Raw genomic sequence first — 15,126 nt, 5'->3', positions numbered from 1 at the left:
AATCATCCCACTACAGATCCAGTTTAAAATTACAGTTTATTCAACAAATAACATGTACAGTAGTCCCCCTCTTATAAGGCCACCCCTAATGCAGCAGGGAAGTGGCCTTATAATGCAGGTGGCCTTTCTAGAAGGGGATGACAAATGCAAATAGTAAATACGTATGAAAAAAGTCACTAGTACATTTAATTTTAAATATTTAATATTTTAATTAAAAAATCACATGCATGATGTGAAATAAATGTAAAACAAACTTTGTCATCATTTTCAAAAGAATGCTATGAATAACCATTGATATAGTTTTAAAACTTTTTTTATAATTATGTTACAATTCACATCATCTGTCACTTTGTTGGTAACAGTCTAAAAAACAAACCAGTCTCGTCACATTAAAAATATCCTTGCTGTCATATCCCCTGCATATATTGTTTAGTCTTTTGTTCCAATCTTCGACAACTTCATTATTAACATCAGCTGATTCACCGCTAATGACAGAACACTTGATATTGTGTCGCACTTGAAATCTGTGCAACCATCCGTTACTTGCGGTAAAGTCATCATATCCCAATTCAACTGACAAACTTTTTGCTTTTTCTTGTCTTTTAAATCAGGAAACAAACGTCTCCTGGATCAAACAATCTTCCTTTCTCCGTCCATTTCACCTTTCCACTTCTGCAGAATTGTTTCATTATCTTTCACGATATTGTTTATCTTAGTATTTCCGACGTTAGTTTTCTGCAAGGATCCTCGACGACCCCCCACTCCATCAGTTGAATTACTTTCACGTTCTCCTCTAAACTGAGAATTTTTATTTTTCCTCGATGACATGTTGATCTTTTTGCAGTAAGTTATTCATGTTGCCAACTACAATACTGATAAAACAATTTTGTATGCATCTAAACAAATTGCCGTGTGTTTTTAAAGGAAGTGATCTTGTCACGTGATTCATTAGTCGCAGTCTGATACCCTATTGTTTTTATACATTTTTTGAAACTAAGTGAGAGAAGCCAAAACGGCTTCGATATGTACCATTAACATCACGCAGATTTGACCTTGTGGCGGCTAGGATTCGTAATTTTGACAATTATTGTGAGTAGTAATAGCCACTGATTACCAAAGTGAACAAGCTCAACATCTTACTAAGGGAAGCCATAAAGGCTATTAAACCATTTTCCTGCTGACTTGGGTATTGTACATCAATACTGCCACTTCTCAGCTGTTACTACTGTTCGATAATTGTAATCTTAACAATTATCAGAGTGACTAAACTGGACATCTTATGATAACACAGCAGTAAAGCTAATTGGATTACATGTACATACCCTTTTGTATGGATTAAAATTTGAGTCTTTCTCTGTTTTTATGGAATAAATTTGGCTTCTCGTGAGGCGTAAATGATATAATATTAACCTTAGTGGTAAATGTACTTTATTCAACACTTCTTTCAGTAACGAAAACCTGACATCAGGAAACAGAAATCGGATTACTTAACACACGTTATGAATAAAATACTGGTTCTGGATACATATTCATAAAAAATGCGGCCGCTTGTGAGGGGTAAATTTTATAATTTTGCACTAATATGCTGGCCGCTGGTCGAGTTAGCCGGGTGGCGTTTCGCGAGGGGTACTTTTGAACACAAACTCATCGGTACCAACGGATTCTGGCCGTAAGGAGCGGGTGGCTGCTGGTCAGGGGGGCCGTTCAAGAGGGGGACTACTGTATATAACAAATTTATCTACTATAAGGTACTGATAATTTCATTTCTGATTGGGGGGAAAGCTGAGATTTTCTTTTGAGCCAAGATATTTTAGAGTCTTCTGTCTCAAGATAATACATTTTTTGTTTAAAAATAAATGGATATAATATGGTGTTATTTTGTTATTAATTGGCACAAGTTATTTTTTTCCATGAAATGACATGAAACTTTAACAATAGTGTCAGGCCCCTGTCCCAAACATTAAATTGTTGGTCCCCAGTATAGTTGTAGCATACCAAGGAATGTGATGTGGTATGTTCAGAAAGACTGCTGTACAAAATCTGTCATGGTACCCAGCTGATTATAATATAATCACACATTGTTTTCAAATGGAGTGTGTAATTTCCTCCATTAAAGTTGAGATCTAAATTTGACCCTGCAATGTTGCCTCACTGGAAAATGATGATGTTGCACCTACAGTAATCACAGGTCTTTGACTAGATTTGAAGTCTTCTGCCTCCTTTCTCAAATATTAAAAAATAATATAAGGTTTTAATTAGGATTATTAAGATGCCATTAAATAACGCTGGACATATCTGAATGACACCTTAATGGAGTTAATTTGAACTCAAATGGAGCCAAATGAAGCTAACTGTAATTCAACATCCAGTGCAATGCCCTCTCTAATGGAGCCAATTGTAATTCAAATTCCAGCAAACTGTTCTCTCTAATGCAAACGTGCCAACCCCTGGCAAGGAAAAAGTGTAACCCAAGTGGACAAAAAGAGCAATCCGAGCAGAAAAAGAGTAATCCACATATAACATGATAAAAATTAAATAAGCATATGTACACAAGGATTTATTTACCCTTCTGATCTTTTAACATCAATTACTGCTTCAAATTTTCATATATAGCACTTAGAGCTTTAAAAAGCAACAGTCTTTCATACTGCATTTCAAAGCACTTTGCACCAGCTGAGATTATGAATGTTTTGCACACCAGTAGAGAACCAAGTGCAAGGTTACAGAGCCTGGATTTGAATTCAGTTTTATTTTTGTTAACAATACTAAATAATCTCTCACAGTCAGCATTAGAATGGTAAAGAACCAATATTCCTTTCACAACCTGACAAAAAAGAGGAAATATATATCTTTCAGTTATTGGATCTTTTAGCTTTCTGTCCGCATGAAGTACATCGTCAGGTAGAATGCCAACATGATACTTCAGGAGTTCTCCTTCTAATTTATCCGCAGCCTTTCCTGCAGCAAGGTACACCATATGACAGGGACAACCTGATATGTACACTGATGGAGACATTTTTCAAAATACAGAATGCAACTCCATTATGAATTCGAGTCATCACTGATGCATTATCAGCTGAAAACCCCATACAGTTCTGCCAACTTAAGTTTATTCAAAGCATTATCAAGCAAATAAAAAATGCTTTCTCCAGTGGAATCTACTGTTAATTCTGGTGATGAAAGAAGAGCACTCTGACTTTGCCTTTTTTGTTGTCAAAGTCTGTTGACTGGGTATAACTTTTATCATCATAATCAATGCTCCTGTCTGCAGCAATACTAAATGGTCCAATTTTCATGGCTTCTGCAATTTTAAGTGAATCATCTTCTGCTAAACACCTAACAATATTAGATGATTTTGTTCTTGCAGATGCATATTTTCTGCACTTTTGGAATCAGAAAACATCCGTTTGAACAAAGGACCAAAGTAGTCTTTTACTGCTAGGGGTAGTCCATGTTATATTAAGAACTCTGTAAATAACACCTCTGCATTTATTAGTTCTGCTTTAAAAAAGAAGTTACAAGTTACCTTAGTATTGGAGTTTGTAAAACAAGATAATCAAGGTTTCTTTGTTTTACCATCATGACCAATATTAAAATCCTTTCCACCATGTCTGCATTGGGTGTGAAGCTACCCTAGAATGGAAGGCTGTATTGTGTAATTCATGTATTCATCTTTGAATCGATTTTTCATCTTTTTCTAATCCATCTGTGAAATTATTTGAAAAACAATTTTGCTCTAATACACACATCTACTAGAATAAATCTGACTTGACTTTTAGCGCCAAATACCTACAGAATGATTCTGTATCAGATATGAATTTGAACATAAAATCTGCAAGCAAAGATCAAAAATTAGAAAACCAGTCTGCTCTCTCGTAACTAAGCCATACAGCTGCTATAAATAGAAACCAAGGTCAAACAATTGAAAGCAAAACCAGCATGTTTCTTGGAAATAGAGCAGCTGCTATAAATAGAATATAATACTGTTAGAAAAGTGCATGCAAGGACGGACAAGCATACTCTTATGTCGCAGTTAGGTAGAAGCCGTCTTTTCTAGAATATGGTCTGAAAGATAATGGGATGTTAATAAAAATAAAATAAGAAGACAAATTATAAATTTTTTGGGGAGGGGGACATACCGAAAGCACATAATCCAAAATATGTTTACGCGTAAGGTGTAATTTAATGAAAAAAAAGCATAATGATTACACCAAAAGCATAATGGTTGGCATGTATGCTAATGGTATGATATCACAGCTGTAGCATTTTCAAAATTCCTCCAATACATTTCATCACTGGAACCTTCTACCTCGTACAATGCTGTGACTGCCGTGCAAATATACACTCACTCTGGGATGCAGACTGAGCACAATTATTGGAGCTAACATGAGAGTATTAAAAAAAAAAAAAATTGTAATGGAGGAGTTACAATGTCTGTGCAGAATACAAATAAAGTGAGGGCAATTTTCTTTTAACAGTGCCAACTCCCTACACTTATTAATATTTTCTTGAACAGGAAAAAAATGAATACACCTGTGTTCAAAAGATCATTTGACTTGCTTTAATTGCAACCCTGATAGCATAACATAGCATATAAACATATTAAGACATGAAACCATAACAAAGACCAAGAAAACCAAGAAAAATGTACACAACAATAAAAGTAAATATCAGTCATGTGGATGAAAATTTTGAGTCCCTAATATTTGCTTTTAAATTATGAAGAATTTCAAAAGATGATGCAATTTTATTTAGAAATAGATTGAATTCTGTATCCAAAATATTTCAAAAAGAACTTATTAGCTGTTACAAAAAGAAAATCAACCAATTTTCCCCCTTTTCATAATTTTACAAACAAATTTTGTTAAGTGAAGGAAAATTATTGCTTACTGGCCCACCATGCTCTAATACATCATCCCAGATACACAATCCCCACTGTCTGTCAGGCCAAGGGCGGTCTGGACCCTGAAAAGGGAAATGGCAATGTAATGTAAAATATATGCACATTATTGAGAAAAATACAGTTGAATAGCTGAATCAAATGGAAATTATATTGTGATATGACCTGTACCTTTTCAAATAAAAAAAAAATCAAGTACATCTAGAAAAATGTACACAAAACTAACGGAAACAGTGAGCAATTCTTTTGTCAATATACTCTTACCTCCCCAATATAACAATCCTACCCCATTGTGGAGACAAATCTAATGCAAGGTGCATAACTTTTCTGACAACAGATTAAGAAAAAAATTTGCCAAAAGGTATCTCTTCTTCTGACGACCGAATATGTACAGGTAAAACCCATTATAACATGATTAGTTATAAGGCGATTCCGCTTATAACAACTGCATCATGGCTCCCATTTTTTCATTTAAGGTGACCTCTCTTTTTAACATCCTAAATACATGCTCTCTGAAAAGCCGATTATTTGTTTCCCTAGCAGAATTTTAACCCCCAGCACTGTTTAATGTTGCCTTAACTTCCAAAACTTTCTAAAACATATTGCAGTGTTATATTTGTTTACGAAAATAATGAAAAGCTATCAAGTTCAGTCAAGTCAAAAGATTTTTAGATACGGTTGGCACTGTTTAATGTTTGGAGGAAATAACATATAGCTAGTCTGACATTCTCCAAAGACTATCAAACTGTCCAAACATGTGAATTTTATATCTTTGTCAGCTGAGCGACAAGTTCTTCGGATCCAACAATGAGCCGAATTTTGTTTGATATGCTGCCTGAGTCAAATGAATGTCATTGATACCAATGATTGTAAACTCCTTAGTAAGTAAAATAAACTTAATTGAGCCAAACAAAAAAGAGGTTAGTTAAAACTAAAGACAATGACATTTCAATGCACATTTTCTATGGGGAAGTTTATAGAATTTTTTTTAATCGTCATCCCACTTATATTGTGATGATATTCTTTGGACCCCAACCATCACAATATAAAGGGTTTTAACCATACTATGTTTTGCAGCAATCAACTAAATTCTATCATAAACTGAATCTAGCTTAAGTCCAAAAGAGCAAATATTCTTACAAATGTCAAGGGATCACAAAGATTTCTGCATTTTTACATGATAATCATAGTATGTCCCAAGTTTCACAGCAAACCATAAACACAAGTCCCTTGAAGGGTCTAATGCTCTACTGCCCCCTGCAAACAAATATCCAGGAATTCAAGATACGACTATTTCTTCTTTTTAAATGCTCAGTGTTGATACTAATTCTGATATTCTGGAGCAACAATATTTTCTAATTAGCTATGGTGGCAACAGTACTGACTGTAAGACAGTATCAATTCATCTAGGACATATGTGGCATAATTCAAAGACTTTTCATCAAAAGCCCATGTAGATATGACCATTCAATCAGGAGAATTACTGACAAGATTTTCAATATGTTCATTGTGACAGCCATATTTGAGGTCATATGGCCATTTTCATTCAGGACCAGCTACATATCATATTTAATCTTTTGGTAAAAAATCCCAACATGTTTCCATTTACAAGGAGTAGCAATAACAATATTTTCAAGATGGCTGCCATAGTTGCCATACTGTATTCAGATTGGCACCAATTTCATTTAGTACTGACATCCTTTTTATGGCACTTTACTATATATCCCTCCCTCAATAAAGTGCCATAAAAAAAGGATGGAACAACAGATGACCATGAGGATTACTATAAAACCCCTGCCTCTGCAGAGTGTTATACAAAAGGATGGAGGAATGGATGACCATGAGGATTACTATATACCCCTCCGTCAGCAGAGTGCCATAAAAAAAGGATGGAAGAATGGATGACCATGAGGATTACTATAAAACCCCTGCATCACTTGAGTGCCATACAAAAGGACGGAGGAATGGCAGACCGTAAAGATTACTATATACCCCTCCCTCATTAGAGTGCCATAAAAAAAGGATGGAGGAATGGATGACTATGAAGATTACTATAAAACCTCTACCTCAGCAGAGTGCAATATAAAAGGATGGAGGAATGGTGACTATAAAGATTACAATAAAACCCTTGCCTCAGGAGAGTGCCATACAAAAGGATGGAGGAATTTATGACCATGAAGATTACTATAAAACCCTTGCCTCAGTAGAATGCCATAAAAAAGGATGAAGACTGGATGACCATCAGGATCATTTTAAAAAACCTGCCTCAGTAAAGTGCCACACAAATGGATGGAGAAATGGATGACCATGTAGACTACTATAAAAACCATGCTTCAGTAGAGTGCCATATAAAAGGATGGAAGAATGTATGACCATAAGGATTACTATAAAATCCCTGCCTCAGTAGAGATCCATACAAAAGGATAGAAGAAAGGATCACCATTAGGATTATTATAAAACCCTTGCCTCAGAAGAGTGTCGTACGAAAGGATGGAGGAATGGTAGACCATTAAGATTACTATAAAACCCTTGCCTCAGTAGAGTGCCATATAAAAGAATGGAGGAATGAATCACCATGAAGATTACTATAAAATCCCTGCCTCAGTAGAGTGCCATATAAAAGGATGGAGGAATGAATCACCATGAAGATTACTATAAAATCCCTGCCTCAGTAGAGTGCCATATAAAAGGATGGAGGAATGAATCACCATGAAGATTACTATAAAATCCCTGCCTCAGTAGAGTGCCATATAAAAGGATGGAGGAATGAATCACCATGAAGATTACTATAAAATCCCTGCCTCAGTAGAGTGCCATATAAAAGGATGGAGGAATGAATCACCATGAAGATTACTATAAAATCCCTGCCTCAGTAGAGTGCCATATAAAAGGATGGAGGAATGAATCACCATGAAGATTACTATAAAATCCCTGCCTCAGTAGAGTGCCATATAAAAGAATGGAGGAATGAATCACCATGAAGATTACTATAAAATCCCTGCCTCAGTAGAGTGCCATATAAAAGGATGGAGGAATGAATCACCATGAAGATTACTATAAAATCCCTGCCTCAGTAGAGTGCCATATAAAAGGATGGAGGAATGAATCACCATGAAGATTACTATAAAACCCTTGCCTCAGTAGAGTGCCATATAAAAGGATGGAGGAATGGTAGACCATTAAGGTTACAATAAAACCCTTGCCTCAGTAGAGTGCCATATAAAAGGACGGAGGAATGAATCACCATGAAGATTACTATAAAATCCCTGCCTCAGTTGAGTGACATACAAAATAATGGAAGAATGGCTGACATGAAGATTACTATATACACCAGCCTCAATAGAAGCAGAGGTGAAGATTGGTCCATGTAGGTTATTTAGTTCTATGACAATTGGAGAAAAGTGCAAATCCAAAGGACACATCAGAGAAGCCAACTCTGGCTAAACCAATTACGGGACTTTAACCTGCACCCATCTGATCATGCGTCTGGTCTGCTAACCACTCAGCTGCTGTCTCCATTAGTTGCCTCTCATGAAATGGAAGCCTACAAGAGTATATTACAAACAGACCCCCTAATAACGAGGACTATTCAAAACTTCCTCTTCACGCCATGAAAACTATTGTAAACCTCCTCTGTAAGCCATGATAACTCTTCTAGACATTCCCAGTAAGCCATAAAAGGCTTTAACATGTTCTTTATAACCCATGAAAACTCCTTTAAACTTTCACTGTAATTCATAAAAATTCTTACAGACTTTCTAATTCAGCCACAAAAACCTTGTTAAACTTTTTGTTATTTATGAAAATGCTCAATTTCTTTTAAAATGTCATGACAACTCTTCTAAATATCCTCCACAGGCCATAAGAACTCTTCTAAACACCCTCCATAAGCCATAATGCTTCTAAACTCCTCCATAAGCCATGGTAACTCTTCTAAACATCCTCCATAAGCCATGGTAACTCTTCTAAATATCCTCCATAAGCCATGGTAACTCTTCTAAACATCCTCCATAAGCCATAATGCTTCTAAACATCCTCCATAAGCCATGGTAACTCTTCTAAACATCCTCCATAAGCCAAGGTAACTCTTCTAAACATCCTCCATAAGCCATGGTAACTCTTCTAAATATCCTCCATAAGCCATGGTAACTCTTCTAAATATCCTCCATAAGCCATGGTAACTCTTTTAAACATCCTCCATAAGCCATAATGCTTCTAAACATTCTCCATAAGCCATGGTAACTCTTCTAAACATCCTCCATAAGCCAAGGTAACTCTTCTAAACATCCTCCATAAGCCATGGTAACTCTTCTAAATATCCTCCATAAGCCATAATGCTTCTAAACATTCTCCATAAGCCATGGTAACTCTTCTAAACATCCTCCATAAGCCAAGGTAACTCTTCTAAACATCCTCCATAAGCCATGGTAACTCTTCTGAACTCCTCCAAGCCATGATAACTCTTCTAAATATCCTCCATAAGCCATGGTAACTCTTCTAAACATCCTCCATAAGCCATGGTAACTCTTCTAAACATCCTCTATAACCCATGAGAACTCATTTAAATATCCTCCATAAGCCATGAGAACTCTTCTAAATATCCTCCATAAGCCATGAGAACTCTTCTAAATATCATTCATAAGCCATGAGAACTCTTCTAAATATCCTCCACAAGCCATGCTAACTGTTCTAAATATCCTCCATAAGCCATGAGAACTTTTCTAAATATCCTTCATAAGCCATGCTAACTGTTCTAAATATTATTTATAAGCCATGCTAACTGTTCTAAATATCCTTCATAAGCCATGCTAACTGTTCTAAATATTATTTATAAGCCATGCTAACTGTTCTAAATATCCTTCATAAGCCATGCTAACTGTTCTAAATGTCTTCCATAAGCCATGATGACTATTCTAAACTTCCTAAGTAAGCTTTCACTGATGCCTACTGGAAGGAGAACTATTTTAGGTATTCTGTAGAACCTGGTGTCTCACCCGATTATCCCCCATGCATCTCACTTGCAAAAAAAACAAACACCAAACATTATGGTGGGCACCTTTACTGCTTGTAGGGAAGGTGTTACCTATATGTTGCAGACACAAAATAGATACATAAATATGGCCAAATGTCTAAACCAGATAAAAGCTAAAAACCAAACATCTGACTAGAAGGTAACATTAGGTATTGACCTGTGATAGCTACATATCATTCTTATAGCTGCCAACCCCAGAGTACAAAAATACTGGCTGATTATGACCCCAAAAAACTGACTTTCAGGATCAAATACTGAGTTTTAAAACTTTAATGCATATGTAACTATTTACAACATCAGTAAAGCAACTTAATTATTTAATGTCAAAGATGTATTTGTTGCACTCTTGCATCTTCTGAATGGGCACCCTGTTCCATTCGGATCCCCATTCAGAAGGTGCAAGAATGCAACATACACCCAGAGATAGACTGTTTATAGGAGCTTTTTCTTCACTTTGTTTTTGCAATCATTATTGATTCTAATGTATCATCTTTCATTGATAATCTAAAATCTGTGTGACTTTTTTTTACTGAACTGTTTTCTTCTAGCACACGAGGAATAATTTATGATTTTACTGTGTGGAAAAAGTGTGCAAAATAAATCGCCAGCAACTCTAGTAACTGAGGAAGGTTCATTTTCAAAAGAAATTAAGACAAAGTAAACTGAACTTCGATCAAATTAGTTCCCTCTGGCATTTATAAACATTGCAAGCTGAGCTGTCGATGATGAAATTAGCAAGCTGATAATTTTAGCTTTTCATGCTGTTTTATGTCACGGGCACTTAGGGGCCCAATAGCAAAAACTAAATTATGCAATTTGCAAAACGCAAGGTTTTCTCCTTTACTAGATGGTTTGAAATATCTAAACAAGACAGCACAATTGTCCTTCCAGTTCTATTTTCTTTACCTTCCGTAAAGAAAATTCTGAATCTTCTGCATTCGTTTTTGACAGGATTAGAAGTTGAAAATTATGAAAATGAGATACAGTGATAGCAGCAACTGTTTGCACAATCCCACAGAGCAGTGAAAGACCTGCACGGTAATCTTAATTTCAAATCAACCAATCATATTTAAAGAACTCTGTATTCCTATATACATGCAATACATTTACTCTCAGAATGAAACCAGTGACCATTATAAACTGAAAAATTGCGATGAAACTTTTAATTTAGTTTCTTTTATTAAAAAAAACGGATTTGTAACAAGAAAAACAGCCATATTCAGGTACTAAATACCAGACAAATACGGAAAAAATGGGACATGTGGCAGCTATGCATTCTTTGTAATTATACCTAATGTGAACTAAATTACTTTCACCAGAATTCTCAAAAAGTAAAAGGGTTAATTTAGCCCTATTTTAACCCTTCCTAATGGTCTGGGAGGGAAAAAAAAGAGAGATACACTGGATAATTGACAAACTACTAATGTCTTTGAGAACAAGAATAAATATACTGGCAATCCGGCTTACGGTTGGTTAATCCAACAAATTTTAATGCAACATCCTTAACTGGAAAACTGATTACAGACTTTAGGAAACATTACATGCCACAGAGATAAGAATAAAGATTACATTTGGTCAAGAAATGCCTCTCCAGAAATTTTTTCCACTACATTTGGCTGTACTTATTATCAAAACAACCGTTTTTGGGTATCTTAATTTTTTTTATTTTCATCCATATTTTAATGGAATATCAGGGTCATTTGTCCAATATATAAAGGCTTATTGAATATCAGGGTCATTTGTCCAATATATAAAGGCTTATTGAATATCAGGGTCATTTGTCCAATATATAAAGGTTTATTGAATATCAGGGTCATTTGTCTAATATATAAAGGTTTATTGGGTCATTTGTCCAAAATATAAAGGTTTATTGAATATCAGGGTCATTTGTCCAATATATATAAAGGCTTATTGAATATTAGGGTCATTTGTCCAATATATAAAGGTTTATTGAATATCAGGGTCATTTGTCCAATATATAAAGGTTTATTGAATATCAGGGTCATTTGTCCAATATATAAAGGTTTATTGAATATCAGGGTCATTTGTCCAATATATAAAGGTTTACAGGCCATGATGCTGTCAAAGTTGTGGAAATGTTTGTAAAAATACCTTTAGTAACAATAACCATATTTACGACAGATTGGCTTATTCAAACAGTTTGGTTGAAGTAGTTTTTGACAAAATCTCAATCATATAGCAAATGTTGAATTGTAGTTGATACAAGACTAATACAGGGCTAAAGCATAAGCTCACTTGGCCTTATAGCTTACCAAGACTTACCAGTAATTTTACAAAATGAGGAAGTAGCTGTTCAAACATCGGAAAAAACTCTTCTTTATGAGTACCAAACAGGGAATGTATCACATCTGCAATCTTACTTAATATATAAACGTCTTCATCATCCTGTAAGAAAAACAAAAGATAAATGACAAGAGAGAATCTATGCAAGTAAGCAAAATTCAGGGTTTGAAACGAGCATGTTCAGGGTTCAAAAAAAGTTTCATTTTGCCACTTTCCTCTATAGGGCAATAACTTGGAAATTCTACTTGGCCTGTAACATTTTTACTTGTTCTATACTTATGTATAATTTTGAAGAATGAAAACAAAGTTTGTGAACATATAATATTGATATATAATATTGTTTGAATGATTTGGCAAGGTCTGTAAATTCAGGCTTTTCTAATGCATTTCAAGCTCTACACAATGCATTTCTCATTTTATCATGCACTTTTATTGACTTTTCCTAAATGTATTTATAGGTTACTGCATTTGTATGGGAAAATATGAACGAGTTTTGGGATGGAATACTGCACGACCTTGGGACTGCAGTATATCCTTCCGACAAAACGAGTTCATATTTTCCCATACAAATGCAGTAACCTTTTTATTATATGCTCACTTTTTTTATTCTACCTAAGGTTTAATTATATAAACACAATACACTACAAGAAACAACGTAAATGAATGTATGCCGCATTCCAAACTAAATACACAAGCGCATATTCATCATTACACAAATCAACATTGTTACTGCGCACATAACTCCGCCCAGATAAATTTGAACTTGGTCGCGCGCTCGACATAACTTTCGAAAGAAAATGGCGTGTCTAGTTAAAATTGAAATTTGGAGTCATATTGTGAATAAATGTGCATTGCAACAACTTTTCCATTTGATCTGGAATGAATAGATTTTGGTATTTTTCTCGATTCTAGGAAATTTCGTGATTATGGACTGGATTTGTATGTGACAATTCCACATGAAATAGATGAGATTTAATAAGCTAGGGAGAAGCGTGTTGACCTCTGCAAATGTGTTTCTGTTTCTGTCATTGAATGTTTGAAATCATAATGTGGGAAAAATATGAAGTCTTTCAATTGCAATTATGAAAAAGACGCTATGGAATTTAATGCTTATTTCATTTTGAGTGCAGTAAGGAGGATGTAATTGCACTTATATTCGAAATTACAGTACAATTTTGAAATGTGTAATCCAGATTGAGAACCTATGACATGGCTCATGTAATTCAGATTTGCAGAATTAAGAAAATACATTTTGAGGAAATTCAGGATGTATAAAGAAGAGAGTATATGACTTGTCACTTGTATGTTATTTGTAAGGACCTTATCTTGCGTCTGTGTTGTATACTGTAGCTAGCCTAAATCTGAAACATTGTATCAAAGCGGAATGTGCCAAAACAACTGGTATGTGGCAGTCCACGAAACATCTGTTTTAATTCATTCAGAAACAAATTTAAACAACCACTACGTAAAGAGCATCTTACATGAGTGTACATGACTTGTGTACAAATCAAAAGTGCTGGCATCTGCATCCATTGTTTGCTTACAATAGAAAGTAGTTCCTTTATGCACGTGAATGCTCTATGTGTATTGTCGCGCGAGTTCAGTATCGGGTAATACTGAACGATTCTGACAATGTAAAGTTAACAGGGAAAAAAATGAGCATATAATAGTTACTGATTCTTTTCAGATGGCTCATTGATTCTTTCCTTGATGCTTCATTGATTCTTTCCACAATGCATCCCTTCAACCCTAAAATAGATTATATGAGTGAGATATTGATGAATGACAAAACAGCACTCCACATCATTCTCCAACCAATCCAATTCAACAATTTCATGCCAACTCAAGGTTTCTCACATGTTTTGAATAATCAACATGCTTTGTCTGTAATTTTTTTGTTTTTCTCCTTGCATTTCTTTAGCTTTATTTCTTCTGTTTCTTTTTCTCCCAGCACACCACCAGAGTGCATTTGAATGTCAAAAATGCCTGCTATTCAGATGAAACCCACTGTTGATACGTCTTCGACGAATAGCTGCTATACAAAGTGTACTTTAGACTAATTCAAGGTGATTTTTTTTTTAGCACAAGGGAGCAGTCATTTTAGTTAGCAATGTGCTTAGATCATGTATAATTTCCTTAAGTACAATATCCAAAGAAATGTCAGCCACATCACATGAAAGTAGCATAGAGGTATGCCAACATTCTCTCTACTGTGCATGTTTCAAATGCAAACAACTTCACCTTGCACACATCACTCTCTCAAAAGTACATAATAACTGGTGAGCACCCCCCCTTCCAAGAGCACATATGTATTTTTATTGTATGATTTAATTTTGACTGTATGCCGAAAAATTAAAGTTGCAACCATAAAAACAGTCCTTTTGAATAATTCTCCTGCATTTCCCCCCACAGAACAATATTTATTAGTGTCAGAGTCTCACACAAGCCGAGACCCCCCCCCCCATGATGTAAAGTGAGCTATTTTAAAAATGCAGATTACATTTTGTCAACATAGCAACCAATGTTATGCTGAAAGACAGGAGCATGAAACTTACTAGAATTATTCTAGAGATGTCACCAATAAATTGTACAGTTTGAAAAGGGATGGAACAGATGCAGTTCATGAAGGTCAAAGGTTAAAATATTTGCTTATTGTTTAATATGGAAGAAAGCGAATTTGTTTGGTCATCATTTATTTTTTAATTTCAATGCATATAAATGAAAAGAAACATTTTCACTTGTTATGTATATTTGATTTAATTTATATCTGATTTCATTTAAATGTCTATTTGTCACATGTTATTGTAATATAATTGTATTTACTGGATTTGACATTGTCCAGAAATTTAATTCAGTAGTAAACAACTAGTAATAGAAACAGTGTACATAA

The 15,126-nt window shown here is 34.9% G+C and overlaps 1 protein-coding gene across 1 annotated transcript in view; it reads right to left on the bottom strand.

Moving 5' to 3' along the window:
* LOC149798941 (importin-5-like) overlaps positions 1-15,126 on the bottom strand; it is a 154,801-nt gene that overhangs the window by 25,790 nt on the left and 113,885 nt on the right. The window contains exons 22-23 of the mRNA XM_089957857.1: positions 12,216-12,338; positions 4,891-4,965 (exon numbers count right to left, since the gene is read on the bottom strand). Coding sequence (XP_089813983.1) covers positions 4,891-4,965; positions 12,216-12,338 — 198 coding nt within the window. The remainder of the gene's footprint in view (positions 1-4,890; positions 4,966-12,215; positions 12,339-15,126) is intronic.

This window comes from Sinohyriopsis cumingii, chromosome 5 (genome assembly GCF_028554795.1).
Source record: "Sinohyriopsis cumingii isolate HCF-2022 chromosome 5, ASM2855479v2, whole genome shotgun sequence".
NCBI classification, from domain to species: Eukaryota; Metazoa; Mollusca; class Bivalvia; order Unionida; family Unionidae; genus Sinohyriopsis; species Sinohyriopsis cumingii.
The sequence above is the reverse complement of the archived record's forward strand: the minus strand, read 5'-3'. Positions and strand labels throughout refer to the sequence as shown.